The sequence below is a fragment of the Neofelis nebulosa genome, chromosome 6 (genome assembly GCF_028018385.1).
Source record: "Neofelis nebulosa isolate mNeoNeb1 chromosome 6, mNeoNeb1.pri, whole genome shotgun sequence".
In the NCBI taxonomy this organism is placed as follows: domain Eukaryota; kingdom Metazoa; phylum Chordata; class Mammalia; order Carnivora; family Felidae; genus Neofelis; species Neofelis nebulosa.
The window spans coordinates 46199493-46222212 of NC_080787.1; the positions used below are offsets into that span (position 1 = coordinate 46199493).

Consider the following 22720-nt stretch of genomic DNA (forward strand, 5'->3'; position numbering starts at 1 on the left):
TTTATTTTAACGTTTATTTATTTTTGGGACAGAGAGAGGCAGACCATGAATGGGGGAGGGGCAGAGAGAGAGGGAGACACAGAATCTGAAACAGGCTCCAGGCTCTGAGCCATCAGCCCAGAGCCTGACACGGGGCTCGAACTCACGGACCGCGAGATCGTGACCTGAGCTGAAGTCAGACGCTTAACCGACTGAGCCACCCAGGCGCCCCAACCAACATTTTTTAAATGGACAAAAGATTTGAAAAGATACAGACGGCAGATGAGCACATGAATATCATTTGTCATCACAGAAAAGCAAAGTAAAAGCAGTGAGATACCAATGTCTACCTATCAGAATGGCTTCAAATTAAAACAAAACAAACAACAAAATGGATCATTTCAAATGCTGGCAAAGATAAAGAGCAACTAGAAATCTCCCATTTCTGGTGGGAGGGCCCAACGGTTCAGCCGCTTTGGAAAACACTTTCTTAGAAAATTAAATATTTTCTTACAATATTAAATATTTACTTACCATATGACCCAGTAATTCCACTCCTAGGTGTTTACCCAATATAAATGAACACACAAATCCACAAAAAAGGTCTGTCCATCCATGTTCATAGTGGATTTATTCTTTTTTTTTTTTTAATTTTTTTTTTTTAACATTTATTTATTTTTGAGACAGAGAGAGACAGAGCATGAACAGGGGAGGGGCAGAGAGAGAGGGAGACACAGAACATGAAGCAGGCTCCAGGCTCTGAGCGGTCAGCACAGAGCCCGACGCGGGGCTCAAACTCACGGACCGCGAGATCGTGACCTGAGCCGAAGTCGGCTGCTTAACCGACTGAGCCACCCAGGCGCCCCAATAGTGGATTTATTCTTAATAGTTAGAAATTGGAAACAATCAAAATGTTCACTCAGTACATGGTTAAAAAAACTCGTGGAACCAAACAAATGGAATATTACTCAGCAATAAAAGGAAATAAACTACAGATAAACACAACACGAAGGAGTCTAAAAAGCATTATGCTAAATGAAAGAAGTCAGGCACAAAAACCATTTAAATTCATTTAGCATTATACAATTTTATATACTATTCCAGAAAATTTAAAAATATAGAGACAGAAATCAGATCAGTGGTTGCCAGGAGTGATGGGTAGGGATTGATTACAAAGGAACATGAGACAGTTTTTTGGCATTAATGTATCTTGATTGTGGTGGTGGTTACACAGCTGGGTTTGTCAAAAGTCACTGAGTTGTACTGTCTATCTAAAAAGGGGTTATTACTGTATGTAAATGATACTGCATTCAACTAATTTGTTTTTAAGAAAAATAAATATATTCTATGTGCCCTGTTTAAAAAAACTACAGCAATATATGGGGTAATAATACACTACAAAAATTTGCGAACCTGGAGTTGTGGGAAAAGGAAAATTTGAATACACAGTGAAATATATCAAAGAAATATATCAAAAAATTTTAGAAGACATTCATGAAAAGTTTTAGAAGACATCACGAAAACCTAACCAAACATTGTAATTCATTCTTGCTTGCGGTGGCCAAATTTCTTATTCTGTTGAAAATGCTCTGTGATTGGGAAGTACTAATATGTAAAAACACTTTACGTTTAAAAAAAAAATGTTTATTTGAGAGACAGAGTGCAAGTGGGGGAGAGGCAGAGAGAGAGGGAGACACACGATCCAAAGCAGGCTCCAGGTTCTGAGCTGTCAGCACAGAGCCTGATATGGGGCCTAAAGCCACAGACCATGAGGTCATGACCTGAGCTGAAGCTGGATGCTTAACTGACTGAGCCACCCAGGATCCCCTGTAAAAGCACTTGTAAAACTTGTGTCGAGGAACACAAATGAAGCTCAGAGGACTTTGGAAAGTCAGGGGGACGCTGAGTAAAGGACAAGGCAGGCCAGAAATGAGAAAGAAACCGTGCAAGCCTGGAGAAGAACCAGGGTGCGATCACGTGGGAATGGCGTTGCAAGAATTTGCAGAATTAAAGACTGATCAGTCATTCATTCATTTAGTAAAACACTGGCGGAGCATGCATTATGCATCAGGCTCTGGTCTAAGTGCCGGGGATACAGCAGAGGACAATCTGCATTCTAGAGGGAGGAGACAATAAATGAGACAAAATGAGTATATGAAACGGGACGCAAGTGTTAGAATGACAAAAGAAAGCAGGGAAGGGGGATATAGGGTGCTAGGGCAGAGGCTGGGGTTTCAATATTTAAAAGGTAGTCAGAGAAGGCCTTATTGCGAAAGTGTTATTCTTATTCTTATTATTTTTATTTTTATGAGAGAGCAAGCCTGCAAGTGGGGAGGAACAGACAGGAAGAATCCTAAGCAGACCCCATTCTCAGCACAGAGCCTGATGCAGGGCTCGATCTCACAACCCTGAGATCATGACCTGAGCCGAAATCAAGAGTCAGAAGCTTAACTGACCGAGGCACCCAGGCGCAACCCGAAAGTGATATTTGAGAAAAGAAGCGAAGAAGGTGAGGGAACCGTGAGGATAGCTTTCAAAGTGGGTGCTTTTAAACACCTAGCACTCATGCTGTACTTGGCTAACATCCACCTACTCTGTTGAGCTCTGTTTAGCTTCCATAATAATGATAGAAAAAGATACCATTTAATGCAGTAACTGGTTATGATAATTTATAAAAATGATTTACAGAATGAATACAATCTTCATTTCACCTGAACAGGAAACATTTGAAATCCAACTAAAAGAAAACTACATGCCTCAATTTACTTTAAGTACTATGACCCCTCCTCTTTGAGGCCTGTCCCTCTTTGAACGTTCATTATCCATGATTCTGAAAAAGCTGAATGGCATAGTGTACTATTAATAAATTTTTGAGTATTATTAGCTGGGAAAAGGGGTCAGAAAAGCCAGGAGGAAATAGCCTATCCATATGAAAACAATAACCACGTAATATTTATTGTCTGGGATTGAAACGTTTCAAATACGCAAAGCAATAAAATGTCAGGAAAAGCAAAACTTCCTAATGTTAAAAAAGATCATAAATTTTTCCCAAAATAAGACATATAAAAAAAAGTTCAGGTGATACTTTATGTCAGAAAAAAATACTGAAATCTGAGTTAAAGCAGCTCGAAATCTTCAGAAGGCACAAGCTACTCACCACAGGACAGAGGAGCCCAACCAAAGTTACGGTGGAAGCACAGAGAGCGAGAGTTGTCTTTTTTTTTTTTTTTGAGCTTGAGAATCACTTTTTTAACATAAAGAAATTCACTCTATAACTTGTATTTTTGTTAACTCTTGCATGAGAAACAATATGTCATGTCAAATGGGGCACTTGGGTGGCTCAGTCGGTTAAGCAGCCGACTTCGGCTCAGGTCATGATCTCACGGTCAGTGAGTTCGAGCCCCACGTCAGGCTCTGGGCTGATGGCTCAGAGCTGGAGCCTGTTTCAGATTCTGTGTCTCCCTCTCTCTTTGCCCCTCCCCTGCTCGCGCTTTCAGTCTCAAAAATAAATAAATGTTAAAAAAAAAAATGTCATGTCAAGAATCTACCAGCATTTCAGGATCACTTTTAAATGAATTTTATAAATCACACTGGCACATATATATATGTGTAAAACGGAGTGGCACCTGTATGGGCCAAACATGTCTTCTTACCTACAGATAATTTAATGTAGGTGGCCTCATAAGCTCCTTTCGAGAATTCCAGTTTCCCACAGGTCCCTCACTGTTTGGGAATTGTAGACTCCATGTTGATGATTTGGCTTTCAAGGGTGCTAAAAAAAATTTTTTTTGAGCGAATGAATGAACAAATGAATAACGGAGACGAAGAACCCGGACATTTTAATGTTCATTTATTTTTGAGGGGAGGGACAGAGAGAGAGGCAGACACAGAACCTGAAGCAGGCTCCAGGCTCTGAGCTATCAGCACAGAGCCTGATGCAGGGCTCAAACTCACGAGCCGCGAGATCATGACCTGAGCCGAAGTCCGATGATCAACTGACTGAGCCACCCAGGCGCCCCAGAACCCAGACACGTTAATTGTAAGCATATAATACTCTTAGGTGATACACTGTTGTTTCCAGTTCACAAAACTCTCACTCTTTTCAAGATAAACAGATATTCATATTTGCTCAAAAAATGTTTTTAATGTTCCTTTTGAGAGGGAGAGAGAGAGAGAGAGAGAGAACGGGGGAGGGGCAGAGAGAGAGAGGGAGACACAGAATCCGAAATAGGCTCCAGGTTCTAAGCCGTCAGTACAGAGTCTGACGTGGGGCTCAAACCCACTCATAAAGGCCACAATAAACCTGATGCATGGAGTGCTCTGGTTTCTCCAAGACACTGTATTTGTCCATAAGAAAAATGCTATGATCATTTATAGTTCATGAGATTTGCAGCCAAATAAGCATCAATAAAAGGTTAGAGAGAGAGAATCCCAAGCAGGTTTCATGTTGTCAGTGTGGAGCCCGATGCGGGGCTTGAACCCACAAGCTGTGAGATCATGAACTGAGCAGAAACCAAGAGTTGGGCACTCAACCGACTGAGCCACCCAGGTGCCCCTCTGTGCTTATGTTTAAATGACTTATTTCTTTCCTACTAATCAACCAGCACATGTTTATTGAATAGCTAATAAGTGCATGTGGTGATTACAAGGAGGAACAAATTCAAGACTTGCCCTCAAGAAAATCTTAATCTGGTGCAGGCTATGAGGCACACAGAGAGGTAACCAGGGGCACAAAATAGGAAGTATAAAGAACACTGAGCTCAGAGGAAGCAGAGGGTAGCATGCACCGAGGCAGGCAGGAACCTTTCTGGGAAAGAGCTCGGGAGCTAGGTTTTCCACGAACACCCAGGAAAGAGCAGCCAGGTTTATTTTTCATACCGTGAACAGAACCACATGACGTTCTACATCCCTTGGGGGAAAACACCCTGGTGACCTTGCAGCCTCCACACAGGTCATGAAGGCAAGGTGCCATCGCAGTCTGCGACCATCCCAGGGATGTGGCAAGATGGCTGGTCTTGGCACGAGCTACCGCAGAGAGTTTCTCATCCGCCTCTCTGGTTCTGAGGAGGCATATGGGACTTTCCACCCCAACCTCCTTTCGGGTGCGGAGGCAAGCCAAAAAACTGCTTGGTTGTAGTTTGGAGTTGGCTCCTCCATGGTGAGTCACCCACCGCTCCTGTCTGCTGTCATCCGGTGCCTCCGGAACATGGCAAATGGACACCATGCAGAACTTGCCTATGCTGCTGTGTAAGTGACAAACTGCCTAAGTCCATCTGGGCTTCCTGTCTCCGCACAGGCCAAACCTTTGAAAGCGTGACAAGCCAGCGCACCCCCCTCACACCAGCTTCGGAAGAAGTAAATCAAAGCCATTCAGAAGATAAAGCTTCACGTAGGCGGGGCCACAGGCTGGTGCCCCGCTAGGGGGAATCATAGAGGTCCTAAGTCAGCAAGTGACTCCAGCTGAGGCCGAGAAGACCTAGGGTTGAATTAAAGAAGCCGCTAACTACTGATGAGAGAGGAAAAAAGCATCACTTCTAATTCAAATCACGGTCGGCAACTTTCTTTCAACTTTCTTCTCTGTCCCTGTCCACTATTCCCCCCCAAGGGCATGCACAGAAATCCTGGGCCAGGAGAAACAATGACTACATCATAATTCATGAGCAGAAACCTAAAAAGGGCATTTGTATAAAGTTCCAAGGGACGGCCATAGGCATCTGCCACTGCAAACATATGTAAACAAGATGGGGATTATTTTATTTTATTTTATTTTATTTTATTTTATTTTATTTTATTTTATTTTATCTTATCTTATCTTAATTTTATTTATTTTATTAATTTAATTTTTTTAAGTTTATTTATTTTTGAGAGACAGGGGGAGAGAGAGAGCGAGAGAGCCAGCCAGGGGAGGGGCAGGCAGAGGGAGAGAGAATCCCAAGCAGGCTCCACACTGTCAGCTCAGAGCCCGACGTGGGGCTTGAACTTACGAACTGTGAGATCGTGACCTGAGCAGATCAAGAGTCAGACGCTTAACCGACTGAGCAACCCAGGTTCCCCTATGGGGATTATTTTAGAACGATATACATACCTTCTATGAAAGCATAAAATAGTAGCCTAGGTAATTAGAGCCTTCTGGAGAAATGTGGTCTTCATAAAGGAGAGGCTTTGTAAACATGGATCTTGGAGGAAGTTTTTCTCATAATTTCTATAGGGATTCTTAGTATGTGCCTTGATCATATGTATTTATCTTAGGGTTTCAGGCCTTACAGAGGACTTAATGTCATTCAGTGTAATTGCAGCCTATTAGCCATTACGTGACATTCTATTATATACCTAATACTTGGCCTTAGAGGAGGAATATTAAGTTAAAAAGAACGTTTCTTGTAATCAAGCTTTTGGTACTGAGAAGCGCTTCTAGGTTCGGAGCAGCACCTCTTTTTTGACACATGATTAGAACTCTTTACTCAAGCACATTCCAGGCTTTGTAACAGTGCTGAGGGGCACGAGCTTTGGGGTGAAAGCATGGGGTGCAAAGGCCCGCCCCACCTTGGGAACCCCTGCGTAAGGCAATGAACCTCCTCATTTTCAGCTTCCCTCACAGAGGGGCTGTATTTAACGGGATAACTCACACCGAGCGCCAGTACACAGGAGGACATGCGGTGTGCTGTAATGATTACGTCAACCTTATTAAAATGCCCACACGACAGAGCGACATTTTTTTTTTTTTAACGTTTGTTTATTTTTGAGACAGAGAGAGACAGAGCATGAACGGGGGAGGGGCAGAGAGAGAGGGAGACACAGAATCAGAAGCAGGATCCAGGCTCTGAGCCATCAGCCCAGAGCCCGACGTGGGGCTCGAACTCACGGACCGCGAGATCGTGACCTGAGCTGAAGTCGGACGCTCAACCGACTGAGCCACCCAGGCGCCCTGTGAGCGACATTTTTGATAGCAAGCAAAGTGTTACCTGGTTTAAGTAAAATTAAGTTAAGTAGTCATCTTGATTCTTCCTATATTTTTTTCTATTTTTATTTTCCTTTGGTGGGAAAAGGGGGAATGGTGAATACTGGGTGGTGATGAGCAGAAGGAACGTGAGTGTAACGCTCTCTACAGAATTCTAGTGGTTTCCGACGATGAAATGTTGTATGCGGGTTTTTTGTGACTTTCTAGGAATGGATTGTTTTTAAATATGCTTCAGTTGCCCAAACTCCCATGACTTACGATGGCTTGAATATTTGATATTTTGTTCCAGAAAACAGATGCAAGTCTCTTTGTTTTCGCTTTTTGAAAGTGCTACGGTATCACTCACAACATGAGAGGCTGACTTGAAGAGATATGACCTTTTTAATATTTGAGTTTTTAAAGGCATCTGGCCCTTATTTAACCATCACATTTACATCCAATCCCTGCAGGCATGGTTTTGTTGTTGAAGTTTGGCTTGATGCCCTCTGCAGAAAGCCTTTGCTTTAATGAACACAACTCCACTAAAACTTCTGGAGTCCCCTGCCTACCTCCACGCCCCCCTCCCCGCCCCTTCCCTGTACTCTAAGAGCACAGCAAGTTTCATCTTGGGTTTCAAATAAGAAGATAAAAATAAGAAATAATGCACGGCTGGAGAATCGGCTTTGTGGGGGAGCCACTGCCATGACATATTCAACTTGATGCCCTTCTATTATTTGCAGAAGTGTTTATGTTCTATGAAATGTTCAGCCAGAGCATACAGGAAACCGTAAAAGATTTTATGAGATGTATACATGGTTGAAGGCGGAATTTTAAATGCAACCTGGGAAGGTTCTATCTAAATTCCAGGAGGGCAGATGAGGGAGTACTTTCTCTGTAGTGATTCAGTTTTACACAAGGGGTTAGATGAACTGGAAAGAAATACCTGATTTGGGAACTATATAAAATTTTTTCATAAAATTAAACCTCGTAATTTCTAGACAAGTAAACTTGTTTTCTTTCAGACCAAGGATCACCACTTATGCTTATTTGTCTTCTACGTGGTAAAAGCATGAAATGTGGGTTGTTTATTATTTTATAGAAACAAAGGACAAACAGTAATAAGTGAAGAATTCTCCCCAGGTACAGGAGTATAGGCACCATTTAAAAAATAGTTGTGCTTCTGATGGTTTTTAAATAAAAGCTCTCGGTTCTAAAACTGGAACATTATTTTTGAATCTTAATTATTGCAATATGTGAAGGCAGGAAGGTTGATGACATAGTCTCAAAACGGCATGTTCGGAAAGTCACATCCAAATTTAGGTGAAAGGAGAAATATTTCTATTTCCTTTACCCTTGAATCTATGAGGCAGTGTCAATTTCCCCTAAGAGAGGCTATTTTTACTTAATGTTGGCTTTATTTATTTTTTTCAAATTTGATCTCCAAAACACAAGGCTACAAAACAAATTATTTTGTGTATTCACATTTGATTTAGAATCGAGCCCGATGTGAGCCTCATGAAGTCACTGTGAAGATAAATGAAATACCAGAGGTAAAGTTCCTGACACAAAGTAGGTGCTCCGAGTATGTTAATTCCCCCTCCCCTGCTTGCAGACCTCCCCCACTTTTTTAAAATTGATGTATAAGTGACATATAACAGATTATTTAATTATACCACAGTCCCTTTGAAGAAGATTTTAATACAACACTTACGCTTTAGAATGTGTCCAAATTAGTGTCATTTAAAAAATAAACTTAGGTGATTATCTAAGATAAACATGCCATAAAATCCCCATGTATCCTGGTAGTATCTAATGCAAATCCAGTATGGGGGAGTGAAACTGCAACCTGAGAATTAGGGACCACGGATCTCTGGTCTCTGGTCTGTCCCTGCTATTACTGAGTGACCTTGGGAAAGTCAACTTCCTTCTCCAGGCTACATATTTTCATCTGGAAAATGAGTGGCTGTTTTCAACGATCTTGAAGACCATCTTCTGCTTTACCATTTTCTGATTTTACCTAACATTTTAATCTTGGGAGAACAATTTATTGATGTCACATTTTCTGAGATTTTCCTCCTATAAATTTTTTTCTATACTCGCTGCTTAAGAAAATTTTATTTTACTTCAAATTCACTGCTGCTGAAAGAGTCAGAGAAAGAACCTAAGTGTAGAAAAGAAAAAAAAAAGAATTAAAAATATTAATATTGAGCAATTATGGGGACATCCAGGCTGGTTTGGGACAGACATAAATGACCTTGTTTTATTCTAAATTCAGCTCACTGGCTTATGATGAAAAGTGAAAGGTTATTATATGGACTTACTGGGCAAAACCAGATTTTATAAATAATTACCTGTCAGACTGTTCAAGATAGACAAACATACGCCAGACCAACAAAAACACAGACCTGTCATATTTCTGAGAGAAATGTACATTGAGTCTTCCTTCTCTGGGACTATAAGGAGATCAGGTAGAATAAAACGAAGGGAAAAAACCTAAACTCTGTATTTTCTGCCTTGTGCATACTTTAAAATGTATAATGTGGGAGAGAAGGAATTTTGATGTGAAAAATTAGCCCCTGAAAATTTTATACATCCATAAGCCCGGCAGATCGAAACCAAATACAATAAATGCTGTCGTTTTAAAAGTTAGGATGTTTACTGCAAGCTTATAATTTTCTATGATTAGGGATGCCAAGAAAAATAAGAATGATGATAAAAAGAAAAGTTTAATCATACATTTCAACAAGCACAGATGGAACATCAAAACCCCTTGGCAATTTTTTGATATTATATATCTACGTTTTTTTTCTTCTTGACATGAAGATTTTTTCCAGAAGGACTAACACAGAACAGGTAAATGATAGTTAACAAATGTGAGTAATATGGCACAATCATATTAACGGAGCCTCACAATGATTTGGTCACAGGAGGAAAATCTTTCATGTTTCTTATTTCTGTTTTTATTAATTCTTCACAAAGGATGTCTCAGTGTGTGTAAAAACCATGATAAAAATAAAACTGGAAGTCCTACAGAATTAAAGAAATAGCTTCCTTTTTTTAAAAAATAATTTTTTTTAAATGTTTTTTATTTATTTTTGAGACAGAGAGAGACAGAGAATGAACAGGGGAGGGGCAGAGAGAGAGGGAGACACAGAACCGGAAGCAGGCTCCAGGCTCTGAGCCATCAGCCCAGAGCCCGACGCGGGGCTCGAACTCACGGATCGCGAGATCGTGACCTGAGCCGAAGTCGGCTCCTTAACGGACTGAGCCACCCAGGCGCCCATTTGTTTTATTTTTTTTTTTTAATTTTTTTTTCAACGTTTTTTATTTATTTTTGGGACAGAGAGAGACAGAGCATGAACAGGGGAGGGGCAGAGAGAGAGGGAGACACAGAACCGGAAGCAGGCTCCAGGCTCCGAGCCATCAGCCCAGAGCCCGACGCGGGGCTCGAACTCACGGACCGCGAGATCGTGACCTGAGCCGAAGTCGGATGCCCAACCAACAGGCGCCCCAGCTTCCTTTTTTAAAATTCAAGTTTAATCAGGAACTGTACAATTACATCTGCTATATTTTGATGTGTTCTCCAAAGTTAGGGTTTGTCATCTGATGGAGAAAGTATAGATGCCAGAAGGGGGGCTCGGCTGTTACCAGCAAGAAATGACCCAGTCCCAGATTCCAGTTTAGCTGTGGGACTGCTCTCAAGGGAGAAAGCCCATCACTCAGCTCCCCTTCAAGGGATTCTCATTACTTTGTTTCTTTCATCTTTTTTTTTTTTTTTTTTTAATGTTTATTTATTTATTTTTGAGGGAGAAAGAGCACGAGCAGGGGAGGGGCAGAGAGAGAAGGAGGCAGAGGACCTGAATCAGGCTCCACGCTGTCAGTGCAAAGCCTGATGCGGGGCTCGAACTCACAAACCATGAGATCACCACCTAAGCCCAAGTCGGACGCTCGACCAACTCAGCCCACCCGGGCGCCCCTGATTACTTAGCTTCTACATGGGTACAGTGTGTATGTGTGGTGGGCCTGGGGACTGGAGGGACAAGGGGACAGGAGGAGAGGGCCTACACGAGGAAAACCAGGCACGATGGCAGATGTGCAGGAAGTCGGGAAGAAGGTGTGAAAATAACACATTCGTGAGAAGTGGGGGGAAGGGACGAGAAGACGGGAATAGTTCATCAGATCAATTAGGTCTTTGATTAGTGTGAGTTTATAAAATGAGTATTTGTCTCGAAGACACACCTAAGATATACATACTCAGCAAATGTCACAAAGTAAAGTTGTGGGACAGTGTGAGGGAAAACTGACTGTCCTTTTGTCTCCTCTGTCCCAAACCTGGATTACAAAATGCATCACATAAAACACAGACTAAACACTGGAGGGAAAACAAGACACTGCCTTTAAGATATGTGAGCTGAGGGCAGTAAATCCATCCCAAATTAAAATTTCAAAATTGTGTGATCTGCATTCTTGTCCACCTACACACTATCCCAAACATCCTGCCATTAATTAGCTAAACGGCCCAGCCAGTAAACAAGACGGAGCACTGAGGGGGCTGGAAAAGGGCCGGAGTCAGCCAGTTGATAGTCACAACAAACCAACCCACTCCTGAGGATACAGAGAAGGTAAACTTGTATTTTATTTTGTCCAAAGAGGGGAACAGAAATCACCTTACTATAACATGCCTTTCCTGTTGTTACGGTCACAAGTCCCGTCAGCAGGCCAGAAAAGCCATCCCATTCCTGCGGTAGGCACTCTGTCAAAGAGAAAGAAACCTGCAATGAATTATCACATCAAGTCGAACCGGGAAAGGAGGGAAAAGAGCAACATGCAGAGCTTTCTTCCTGTTTTGTAGACTCTGCTGGCTTCCGTCGAACAGGGTGCTTACTCTGAACATTTCTGGTGGCAACATTTCTGGTGGCTAGAGTCACCACTCTGTCTATTAAAAAGTCAGTGTGGTTAACAAGTGGTTAGGGATTCTATTTTCGGGGAGTGGGAGATATGCAAAATAAGACATCCCATTTTGTTAATTGATTGGGTTTGGTTAGGTCAAAGACATGTTGTGTTGAATCTGTTTGTCCTTTATAAACATGTGTTCTCTATTGGACATGCTCAAGAATCACTTCTAATTAACTCTCTTAATAGTCTATAAATTACTGACTCATTATAGCCTTCCCAGGCCTAATTTATAGTCTTAGTGAAAAGCTTGGAAACAGACACTAATAGAAGCCTTTCCTCCCTGCTGAAATATGGTGATCTCTAAGGAGTTCTGTACATTAGAGACATTATAGAAAACTCGAATCCTACATAATTTTACTTTATTAAAAAAAAATGTTTTTTAATGTTTATTTATTCTTGAGACAGAGACAGAGGCAGAGCGTGAATAGGGGAGGGGCAGAGAGAGAGGGAGACACAGAATCTGAAACGGGCTCCAGGCTCTGAGCTGTCAGCACAGAGCCCGACGCGGGGCTCGAACCCACGAACCGTGAGATCACGGCCTGAGCTGAAGTCAGACACTTAACTGGCTGAGCCACCCAGGCACCCCTCCTACATAATTTTATGTACATACAAGTACATATAGATGTACGTGTGGATAGTCATAATGGGATAAAATATCCCCATAAAAGAAAATGGGAAAATGGATACCAAAGGCAATAATATAATATATTCCAGTAAATCAAGAAAAACTCATGATTTTTCTTCCTGTGAGATATATTCTACAGTTCAGAGCTGAAGAGTTGGACTACACAGGGCCTCTGTGACTTGTCTTGAGTCTCATAATGAAACCCAGAATGAAACAGAACTAAAATCCAGGACTTAGGAATAAGATTATCCCTTTCACCACCATATTTTTCATTATTTAAACTAGGAATAGCCATACTCAGAGAATTCATAACCCTCAATGAGATGGGTTTTTTCCTACAACCTGTGTTCCGAAAAACAGAAAAACGACAACATCCCGTATCAGGGATTTTGTTTTTCCTTCAACAGCCACGTTATAGGAAATGTAGAATAAGTTTTTATGACTAAAATAATGTTAGGGAGATGCTGGAGAGTTTAATTCGAAAAATGGTTAAATTACATTTATAATTATAAAATAATTATAAATAAATAAATAAATAAATAAATATAAAATATTATAAATAATACCCAAAGAAAAAAAAGTGGAACCAAGCTTTTTAGCAAGACTTCCACCGATGTGAGGTGAAACCAAGCTAGTTTTCTGCGGGACTTTCTGTTAATCATGAAATTCAATTAACTTCAACATCTTTCCTCCGAATATTCAGCTTATACGGGATTTACTACGGTTGTCGGGCTTTGGAATGCTGGCTGAAATTTCATAGGTTGGCTGTGCGGCTCCACAGCTCACTCCAGATCAGCATTTCAAGGATGAGAAAACAGTGGCACATTCTATCTTTCGTTCCTCAGGGCTGTCTCTGTGAGCTTGTTCCTGACTTACCATCAGGCTTGCTGTGCCCTTGGACACTTTTGGATTGAAGCACACGTTCTAACAAGGACTAGAAAATTCCAACTTTACCTCCTCAGTCTGTGCACCGGAGAACAGTGTTAAATGAGTTCCTCAGAGAGCCACAAATAACTTGCAGGGACGGATAGAGTGTCTTCCCACAACCACAGACAGGGGAGCCTCAGGCCTTGAAACAGCCCCTACCACCACAGTTGCCTTACCAGAGGCTTATGCCAAAGTAGTACTTTCAGGTTCTTGACCTTGATATTTTAAATTTTACAACCACAGTGACAACCTTCAACACAACATAATATTTAAAGCCCAGGGATGGTTTACATGGAGATAAATGGACCTGGGAGTAAAGCTGGATTCCTCGTAAAGGTAAATGGCTAAAGAGAGGCTTGCTTGAAAAAGAGGTTTTGGCCCAGGAGCAGGCTGAGTTTTGGCCGTGCACACCTGAGACATTACCAAGTTTAATCTTTCCAGGGTGGCCAACAGGAAATGGTTCTCTCTCATACTGAAAGGATTACTTTCCAAAAATCAGTTCACCGTCACAGATGATTCATCACTATTGTTTGCAAATGATTACAAGCCTAGAGACTTTTAATCGCAGAGACTTCGAGCAGCTAAGTTTAATAAGAAAGCCAAAGTTTAGAGCTGTCCCAGATTTCCGGACTAAGTTCTTCCTATTCTAATTCTACGATAGAGAAGGGGCAAACGAACGTGTGTGATCAGCAAAGAGCAATTTCAGCAAACCCATCCCCTAGGGCCCTCTAGCCAGAGTCACAGCTTTTCCTTCTGATGGACAAAGGATGTATGTTGTCTGTGGAGGGTGATTATGGGAACATCCCCAAGTTGGCAACCTTTCCAGGGCGAGCAACTTTAAAGGAAGATGGGCGAAGACAACTCATCTTTGTGTCAATTGTGAATTTCTCTGTTTGTGTTGTGGACTTTGAAACTCAATTAATTTTTTTTTTTTTTTTTACATCTGTACTATTTTTATTTATTTATTTATTTATTTATTTATTTATTTATTTTTTAATATATGAAATTTACTGTCAAATTGGTTTCCATACAACGCCCAGTGCTCATCCCAAAAGGTGCCCTCCTCAATACCCATCACCCACCCTGCCCTCCCTCCCACCCCCCACACTGCTTGGGGTGAGGGCCTTCCAGAGGCCACATTCTCATGAAGCACTCTACTTATTCCCTACTGTCAGATCCTATGAGTGATACCCTGGTTCTGTATCTCAGTAAAAACCCAGACCTTGACTGGAAATAGCTGGGACCACCTCCCCCACTATTAAAAATGTATAAACAAATCTGACTTAATCCCGACAGCCCTGTTTCGGCATCTTATATACCATTGCAGCTTTGTTTCTGATTGAAAAAAGCTCTGTTCTCAACTATTAGTCGCTCCTATGTGAATTTGTTGAAATTCACATGCTAGACATTCAGATGCTAGACATCCTGGCATCTCTAAAGTTAACAGCAAAGGGGCGCCTGGGTGGCTCAGTCGGTTAAGCGTCCGACTTCGGCTCAGGTCGCGATCTCGCAGTCCGTGAGTTCGAGCCCCGCGTCGGGCTCTGTGCTGACCGCTCAGAGCCTGGGGCCCATTTCAGATTCTGTGTCTCCCTCTCTCTCTGCCCCTCCCTGTTCATACTCTGTCTCTCTCTGTCTCAACAATAAAAAAATAAAACGTTAAAAAAAAAGTTAACAGCAAAGATATTTCGTTTTTCGTTTTAAAGGGCCAATTGTAGTTCACAGGCTTTCCCTCCACCTCCCTTAAATTGAGGATTACATTAGCTCCCAAGTTTTGACACTCATATATTCGTTCAGCTTCAAATTATGGCCTACTGACAGAACCTCAATCTAACTGGGTGGGCCGACACATTCTGCCTACTGCACTGGGTGTTGATGGGGAAATGAATTTGTAAGTTTTCATTTTTAAAATATGATTTCTTTTAATCTGCATATAGACAGGCTCGAGAAACAAATTTAAATCCTAGGCTGGTTTATTTCTGCCTTTTTATGGGCTGTCATAAATCATACATTTTAAGGAATACAAACTAATATTAAAAAGCAAATGATTATTATTTATTTTAAACAAAAGATAAACATGCTACAAAACACACCTGTGGCTCCTAGTTGAATATAACTGCCTGTGTGTTATTTGCATCATTAACTTAATTAGTAAAGCTTTATAGATAAAACCACCCCTTCCACCAGTGTAGATTTACACTTATTCACGACTAGCTTTCCTGATTCTTTTCCGCTTTCTCAAACTTTACTTATTTGTTTAAAACAATTTTTTTAATGTTTATTTATTTTTGAGAGAGAGAGACAGAGAAAGAGAGAGTGCGAGTGGGGGAGGGGCAGAGAGAGAGGGAGCAGAAGCAGGCTCCTATGCTCCGAGTTGTCAGCACAGAGCCCAATGCAGGGTCTGAACTCATAAACAGCAAGATCATGGCCTGAGCCAAAGTTGGCCACTTAACCAACTGAGCCATCCAGGCACCCCACTTTCTCAAACTTTAACTAAAATAAAACAAAAAGTTCATTGTAGGGACTGACATCAGCAAGATGGCTACCAAGGAGGTCCCAAAGCTTGTCTCCCCACACAAAAAAATAAACAAACAACTATAAATAGACAAAACAGCTCTGGGAAAGCTCTAGATTACAACAAAGAAGCAGCAGAAATCCTGTGGGGCTCAACAACTGAGCAAAGCTCTACAGAAAAGCATAAGAAGCATTTAACCTACATCACCCCATCTCCCAGTCCAGAGCAGCTCAGTGCAAAGAGGAACGCTTTTGGAGGGATTACACCTGACAGGAAAAGGAGCAGGAGAACCCTACTAATCCTCCTCATTGCCGTGGACATTCGTAGACATTGCTACTGCGTGCTCCCACGGTCTTCACCAACACTGAACCCAACTAAAGGGTTGCCTGGGCTCCTCACTGCTGTGTCTCCTCACCAGGTCTGGAGCTACCGTTGTGGTGAGACCTGCCCCCAGGGGCCCCAGTTGTGCCCCACCGTCTGGGATCGGGAAGCCACGGCACCTTGCCATCTATGAAACCGGAAATGCCATTGCTTTCTGTGCCCTGCCTTCAGGGTTCAAAGTCATGGCTTTGACAACCATCGCTAGGCCTGAGTTGCTGCCATTCTATGACTGACTCCTGGAGTCCTGAGTTGTGGCTCTGACCTGCTATCATTAGGCTGTGATGCTATAGCTGCTGTTCTCTGTCCCACCCTCTGGCTCCTAAGTCATGGCACTGACTTGCCATCAGTGGCTGTACGGCTACAGCTCTGTGCCACCCGCCTTGGGTCCCGAGTCACCGCTTTGGCCTGGCATCACAGAGGTCAAGCTGCTGCCGCTCTGCTCCCTGCTGCCAAAGTCAGGGCTCTGACCCACCATCCCCCAGGGCATGCTGTCACTGCACCCCTTACCCTGGGCCCAAGACACTGGTGCATCCTGTCATCCCACAGCCCGTGCCACTGCTGCATCCCCCATCCTGGGGTCCAAATCACTGTGGTGATCCCCAGAGATGCAGACCTGGTTCCTCAGGAGATCTGCATATGCGTGCACATCAGACGCTGGGACTACTATCACAGCAAGTGCACCTGTGCCCCAGGACCCTGGTTTCACTGCTTCTCTAAGTGCGAGTTCACCAGACCTGGTACCAGCAGGTATTCTCTTTGGCTAGAACTTCCTCCTACAGGAAAAAGAGAGGAACAGGACGACCCTTGCAGCCTTTGCCACCTAGGACCCCAACAACCCTAGACACTACTCCCGCTTACAGGACTTCTGCAGTCTTGGTCAAAGAAAAACCCAGTCTTTGCACATGTTGGCCTCAGCTCATGTAGATGTACAGAGATTATGCTTCTATGCCCTCTCTGGGATCAGAGACATGGCACCCTACCCAGCCTGAGCCTTCACAGCCACTCTCAGTTGAAAGTCTTTCTCCACCAAAGTCAGTCTGAAAGGCTGGAAGAGGTGACTCCTCTCTCAAATGAACAAACATTAATGCAAAGCCACAAGAAACGTGAAGCAACAAGGAAACATGACACTACCAAATGTGCTTGATAATTTTCAAGTTACCAACCCCAAAGAAATGGAGATCTAGGAGTTACCTGAAGAAGAATTCAAAACAACTATTTTAAGGAAGTGCAGTGAGATTCAAGAGAACACAGACAGACAACAAAATGAACTTAGGAAAGCAATGCAATAACAAAATGAATTCAACAAAGAGAAATCATAAAAAATTTTTAGAGCTGAGGTATGAAGTGAATGCAATGAAAAAAAAATGCAATGAAGAGCTTCAATAATAGGCTCAATCAATCAAGCAGAAGAAAGAATCCATGAACATGAAGACAGATCTCTTGATATTATCCATTTGGAGCTGAAAAAAGAAATAAGCAGGAAAAAAAGCAAAGAAAACCTATGTGAATAATGGGACACCATTAAATGAAACAATATTCATGCTACGGGAGTCCTAGACGAAGTAGAGAAAAGGTCAGAAAACAAAGAAATAATGGCTGATAACTTCCAAAATCTGGGGAGAGATAGCCATCCAGATACATGAAATTCAAAGATCCTCAAAGAGATTCAACCCAAAGAGATCTTCACTGAGACAATATAATCGAACTCTTGAATATCAAAGATTAAGAGAGAATTTTGAGAGCAGCAAGAGTTTAAAAAGAGTCATCACACACAAGGGAACCCTAATAAGGTTAACAGCAGATTTCTCAGAAGAAATCTTTTAGGCCAGGAGAGAGTGAGATAATATATTCAAAGTGGTCAAAGAACATAAAATTCTGACCAAGAATACTTTACCCAGGAAAGTAGTTCCCGGGTACAGATAAAGACTTTTACAGACAAATAAAAGCTAAGGTATTTTATCACCACTAGACATGTTTTATAAGAAATGTTAAAAGGAGTTCTTCAAGATGAAACAAAAGGTTGCTAGTGAAAACATGAAAGTATTAAATTCACTGACACAGGCAATTATAAATTCAAAATACTCTAATACTGCAATGGTGGTATGCAAATCACTAGACTCCAGTATATAAATTAAAAGACAAAAGTGTTAAAAATAACTATAGCTACAATATTTTGTTAATGGGTACACAATATGAAAAAAATGTAAACTGTGACATCAACAACATAAAGCTGGAGGGCAAGTAAACATATAGAATTTTTTTCATGCAATGAAAGTTGTTTTCAACTTGGACTATTACAAGATGTACTATGAAGGCCTCATAGTAATCACAAAGAAAAAGAAAAACCTATAAAAAATATACAAATGAAGAGAAAAAAATCAAAGTATACCACTACAAAAAAAAAATACCAGTTTTCTAAGGAAGATAGTAAGATAGGAAGGAAGGAAAATAGGAACTACAAAACAATCAGAAAACATTTAGCAACATGGCAATAGTAAGTCCTTACCTATTACTAATTATTCTAAATGTAAATGGTTTAAATTTTCCAATAAACAGATACAGGGTGCTTGGATGGATTAAAAAAGGAAAGACCTGGGAGCCTGGGTGGCTCAGTTGGTTAAGTGTCTGCCTTTGGCTCAGGTAATGATCTCACAGTTCACGAGTTGGAGCTCTGTTTGGGATTCTCTCACTCTCCATGTCTCTCTCTGTCCACCCCCCACTTGCACTCCCTCTCTTTCAAAATATATAAATTTTAAAAACTTACAAAAAAAAGAAGAGACAAGACCCAACTCTATGCTGCCTACAAGAGATTCATTTAAGCTTTAAAGACACTAATGGGCTGAAAGTGAGAGTGAAAGAGATGCAAATGAAAAGTAAAAGGGAACAGGAGTAGCCAGTCTTGTATCAGGAAAAAAAAATGATTTTAGGTCAAAAGCTGTAACTGGAGATAAAAACAAGTCATTATATAATGATAAAGGGGTCAATTCATATAATAATAATAAAGAAATATGCCCCCAATATCAGAGCACCTAAATATATTAAATGATTATTAATAGATTTGTAGATAAAAACACATCAATGCCAAACAGTAGGGTACTTCAATATCCCACTTTCAAGAATGGATAGATCATCCAGATTTAATATCGATAAGGAAATAAGAACCTGGTCTATACTTTAGACCAATGGACCTAACAGACATACAGAGGACAGTCCATCCAACAGCTGAAGAATACAAATTATTCTCAAATGCACAAGGGACATTCTCCAGGCTAGATCATATGTTAGGTTACAAAACGAGGCTTTAAAGATTTAAGAAGACTGAAATCTTATCGAGTACCTTTTCTGGGCACAATGGTATGAAATCAGAAATTAGTAACAGAAGGAGAGCTGAAAAATTCACAAATCTGTAGAAATTAAACAACACACTTCTGAACAATCAGTGGGTCAAAAAAGAAATCAAAAGAGAAATAAAAAATATGTTGAGACAAACCAAAAAGGAAACAACACACCAGAACTCATGGGATGCAGCGAAAGCGGTTCTGAGAGAGAAGTTCATAGCAATAAATGTCTGCATTATGAAAAAAAGAAGGATTTAAAATAAACCACCTAATCTTATACCTCAAGGAACTAGAAAGAAGAAAAAACTAAGCTCAAAGTTAGCAGAAGGAAGGAAATAATAAAAATTAGAGCAGAAATAAATGAATAGAAAGACAATAGATAAGATCAACCAGACTAAGAGATGGTTTTCCGAAACGATAAAGAAAATTGACAAACCTTTAGCTGGACTAAAAAAAAGAGAGATGACTCCAATAAGTGAAAATATAGATAAAAAAGAGACATTACAATTTATATCACAAAAATACAAGGGATCATCAGAGACCACTATGAACAAGAATATGCAAACAAATTAGATAACTGAGAAGACATGGATAGATTCCTAGAAACCCACTACTTACCAAGACTGAATAATGAATAGAAAACCCGAACGGATCAAATAATAATGAGCAAAGAGATTGAATCAGTAATACACAGTCTTCCAACAAAGAAAAGCTCAGGACTAGATGGTTCCACTGGTCAATTCTATCAAACATTTAAAAAGAATTAATACCAATCCTTCTCAAACTCTCAAAAATTGAAGAGAAGGAACCACTTTAAAACCCACTTTACAAGGCAAGCATTATCCTGATACCAAAGCCAAACAAGGGCACTACAAGAAAAGAAAATTACAGGCTAAGACTTTGGTCACCAATTCTGATGTGGGTTTTTTCCCACACTAACAAGCAATTCTTGGGACACTAGTTCAGTGTCCTATAATTCAACTTAATTCTGACACTATCGAGCTGGAAGGAGCATCAAATCCCACAGGTTAAGGGCTCAGTCCTACAAAACTGCTACCTCCTTGCCTCCCATACTGTAGACACCAATCACAAGTCCAGGTTACCGCCTTTGCTTCTAACTGAGCAGCTATAGACTAGAGGTTTCAATGACACCCTCCTTGGGTTTGATGAATTTGCTAGAGTGGCTCACAGAACTCAGAAGAACATTTTACTTACAAGATTTCTGGTTTATTATAAAAGTATATAGTTCAGGAACAGTCAGATGAAAGACATGCATAGAGCAAGGTACAAGGTTAGGGTGTGGAGCTTCCATTCCCTCTCTGAGTGTGCCATTCACCCCGAATCTCTATGTGTTCACTAAAATGGAAGTTCTCTGAACCCCATATTTTTTTTATGGGCTTTGTTACATAAACATGATTGATTAAATCTATGGCCATTGGTGACTGAACTCAATTTCCAACCTCTCCTCCCTCCCTGGAGATTTTGGGGTAGGATGGAAAGTTCCAACCCTCCAATCACATGACTGGCTCCACTGGCAACCAGCCTCCATCCTCAGGTGTAGTCTTGAAGTCATCTCAGTGACATAAAAAGGGACACCTTTATAGCTGTCATCATGAGAAATTCCAAAGGCTTTATTTGGGAGCTCTGTGCCAGAAACAGGGATGAAGATAAAATACACATTTCATATTATAAATCACAGGCCATGTCCCTCGTGAACACAGATGCAAAAACCTTCAACAAACTACTACCAACTTAATTCAATAGCACATTAAAAGGATTATACACAATGATCAAGTGAAGTTTACCCCTGGGATGCAAGGATGATTCAACATATACAAATCAATCAATATGAGATATCACATTAATAAAAGTAAAAATCCTGTGATCGTTTCAAAAGACGCAGAAGAAGCATTTGACAAAAGTCAGCATCCTTTCATGATAAGACCTTCAACAAATTAGGTCTACAAAGAATGTACCTCAACACAATAAAGGCCATATATGACAAATTCATAGCTAACATCATGCTTAATGGTGAAAAGTGAAAAGCCTTTCCTCTAAGATCAGGAATAAGGCAGGGATGCCTACCCTTGCCACTTCTATTCAACATAGTAGCGAAAGTCCTAGCCACAGCAATTAGGCATGAAAAAAAAAAGCCACTCAAATCAGAAAGGAAAAAGTAAAATTATCTCTATTTGCAGAAGACATGATCTTATACATAGAAAGCCCTAAAGATTGCCACCAAAAAATTGATAAAACTATAAATTAATTCATTCATGTAGGATACACAATCAACTTACAAAAATCAGTTGTGTTTCTATTTCTATACACAAACCATGATCTGAAAGGAGAAAGTAAGAAAGCAATCACATTTACAATAGGATCAAATATAATAAAGTAATTGGGAAAAAGTTAACCAAGGAGATGAAGGACCTGTACCCTCAAAACTATAAAACACTGGTGAAGAAACTGAAGAAGACACAAACAAATAGATATCCTGAATTTTTAGACGGGGAGAATTATTATTGTTAAAATGTCTGTACTAAACTGAAGCAATCTACGGATTCAATTCAATGCTATCTAAATTCCAATGGTACTTTTTTTTACAGAAACAGAAAATATGAACAAATATATTTTTATGTAAGCAAAAATATAAAGTTCATACGGAATCACAAAAGACCCTTAATGGCCAAATCAATCTTGGGAAAGAAGAACAAAGCTGGATGCATCACATTCCCTGATGTCAAACTATACTGCAAAAATATAACAACCAGAACAGTATGGTACTGGCATAAAAAGAGACACACATCAGGGTGCATGGGTGGCTTAGTATGTTAAGCATCCGACTTTTGGTTTTGGCTCAGGTCATGATCTCATGATTCATGAGTTCAAAGCCCCATGTTGTGATCCACACTGCTGGTGTGGAGCCTTCCTGGGATTCTCTCTTTCCCTTTCTCTTTGCCCCTCCTCACTCATGCTCTCTAAATAAACAAACAAACAAACTTAAAAAAAAAACAAAAAACCAACAACAGGCACAGATCAATAGAACAGAATAACTAGTCCAGAAA

The 22720-nt window shown here is 40.7% G+C and overlaps 1 protein-coding gene across 4 annotated transcripts in view; it reads right to left on the minus strand.

The window, feature by feature from the left end:
* Window positions 1-7959: 7959 nt before the first annotated feature.
* Window positions 7960-22720, minus strand: part of SUPT3H (SPT3 homolog, SAGA and STAGA complex component) — a 546620-nt gene continuing 531859 nt past the window's right edge. For 3 of the 4 annotated variants that reach the window (XM_058736125.1, XM_058736124.1, XM_058736126.1), the window contains exon 12: window positions 11529-11669. In XM_058736125.1, coding sequence (XP_058592108.1) covers window positions 11628-11669 — 42 coding nt within the window. In that variant the 3' untranslated portion in view covers window positions 11529-11627. Of the gene's footprint in view, window positions 9078-11528; window positions 11670-22720 lie in introns of those variants that run through there. The other variant, XM_058736123.1, reaches the window with a different exon arrangement.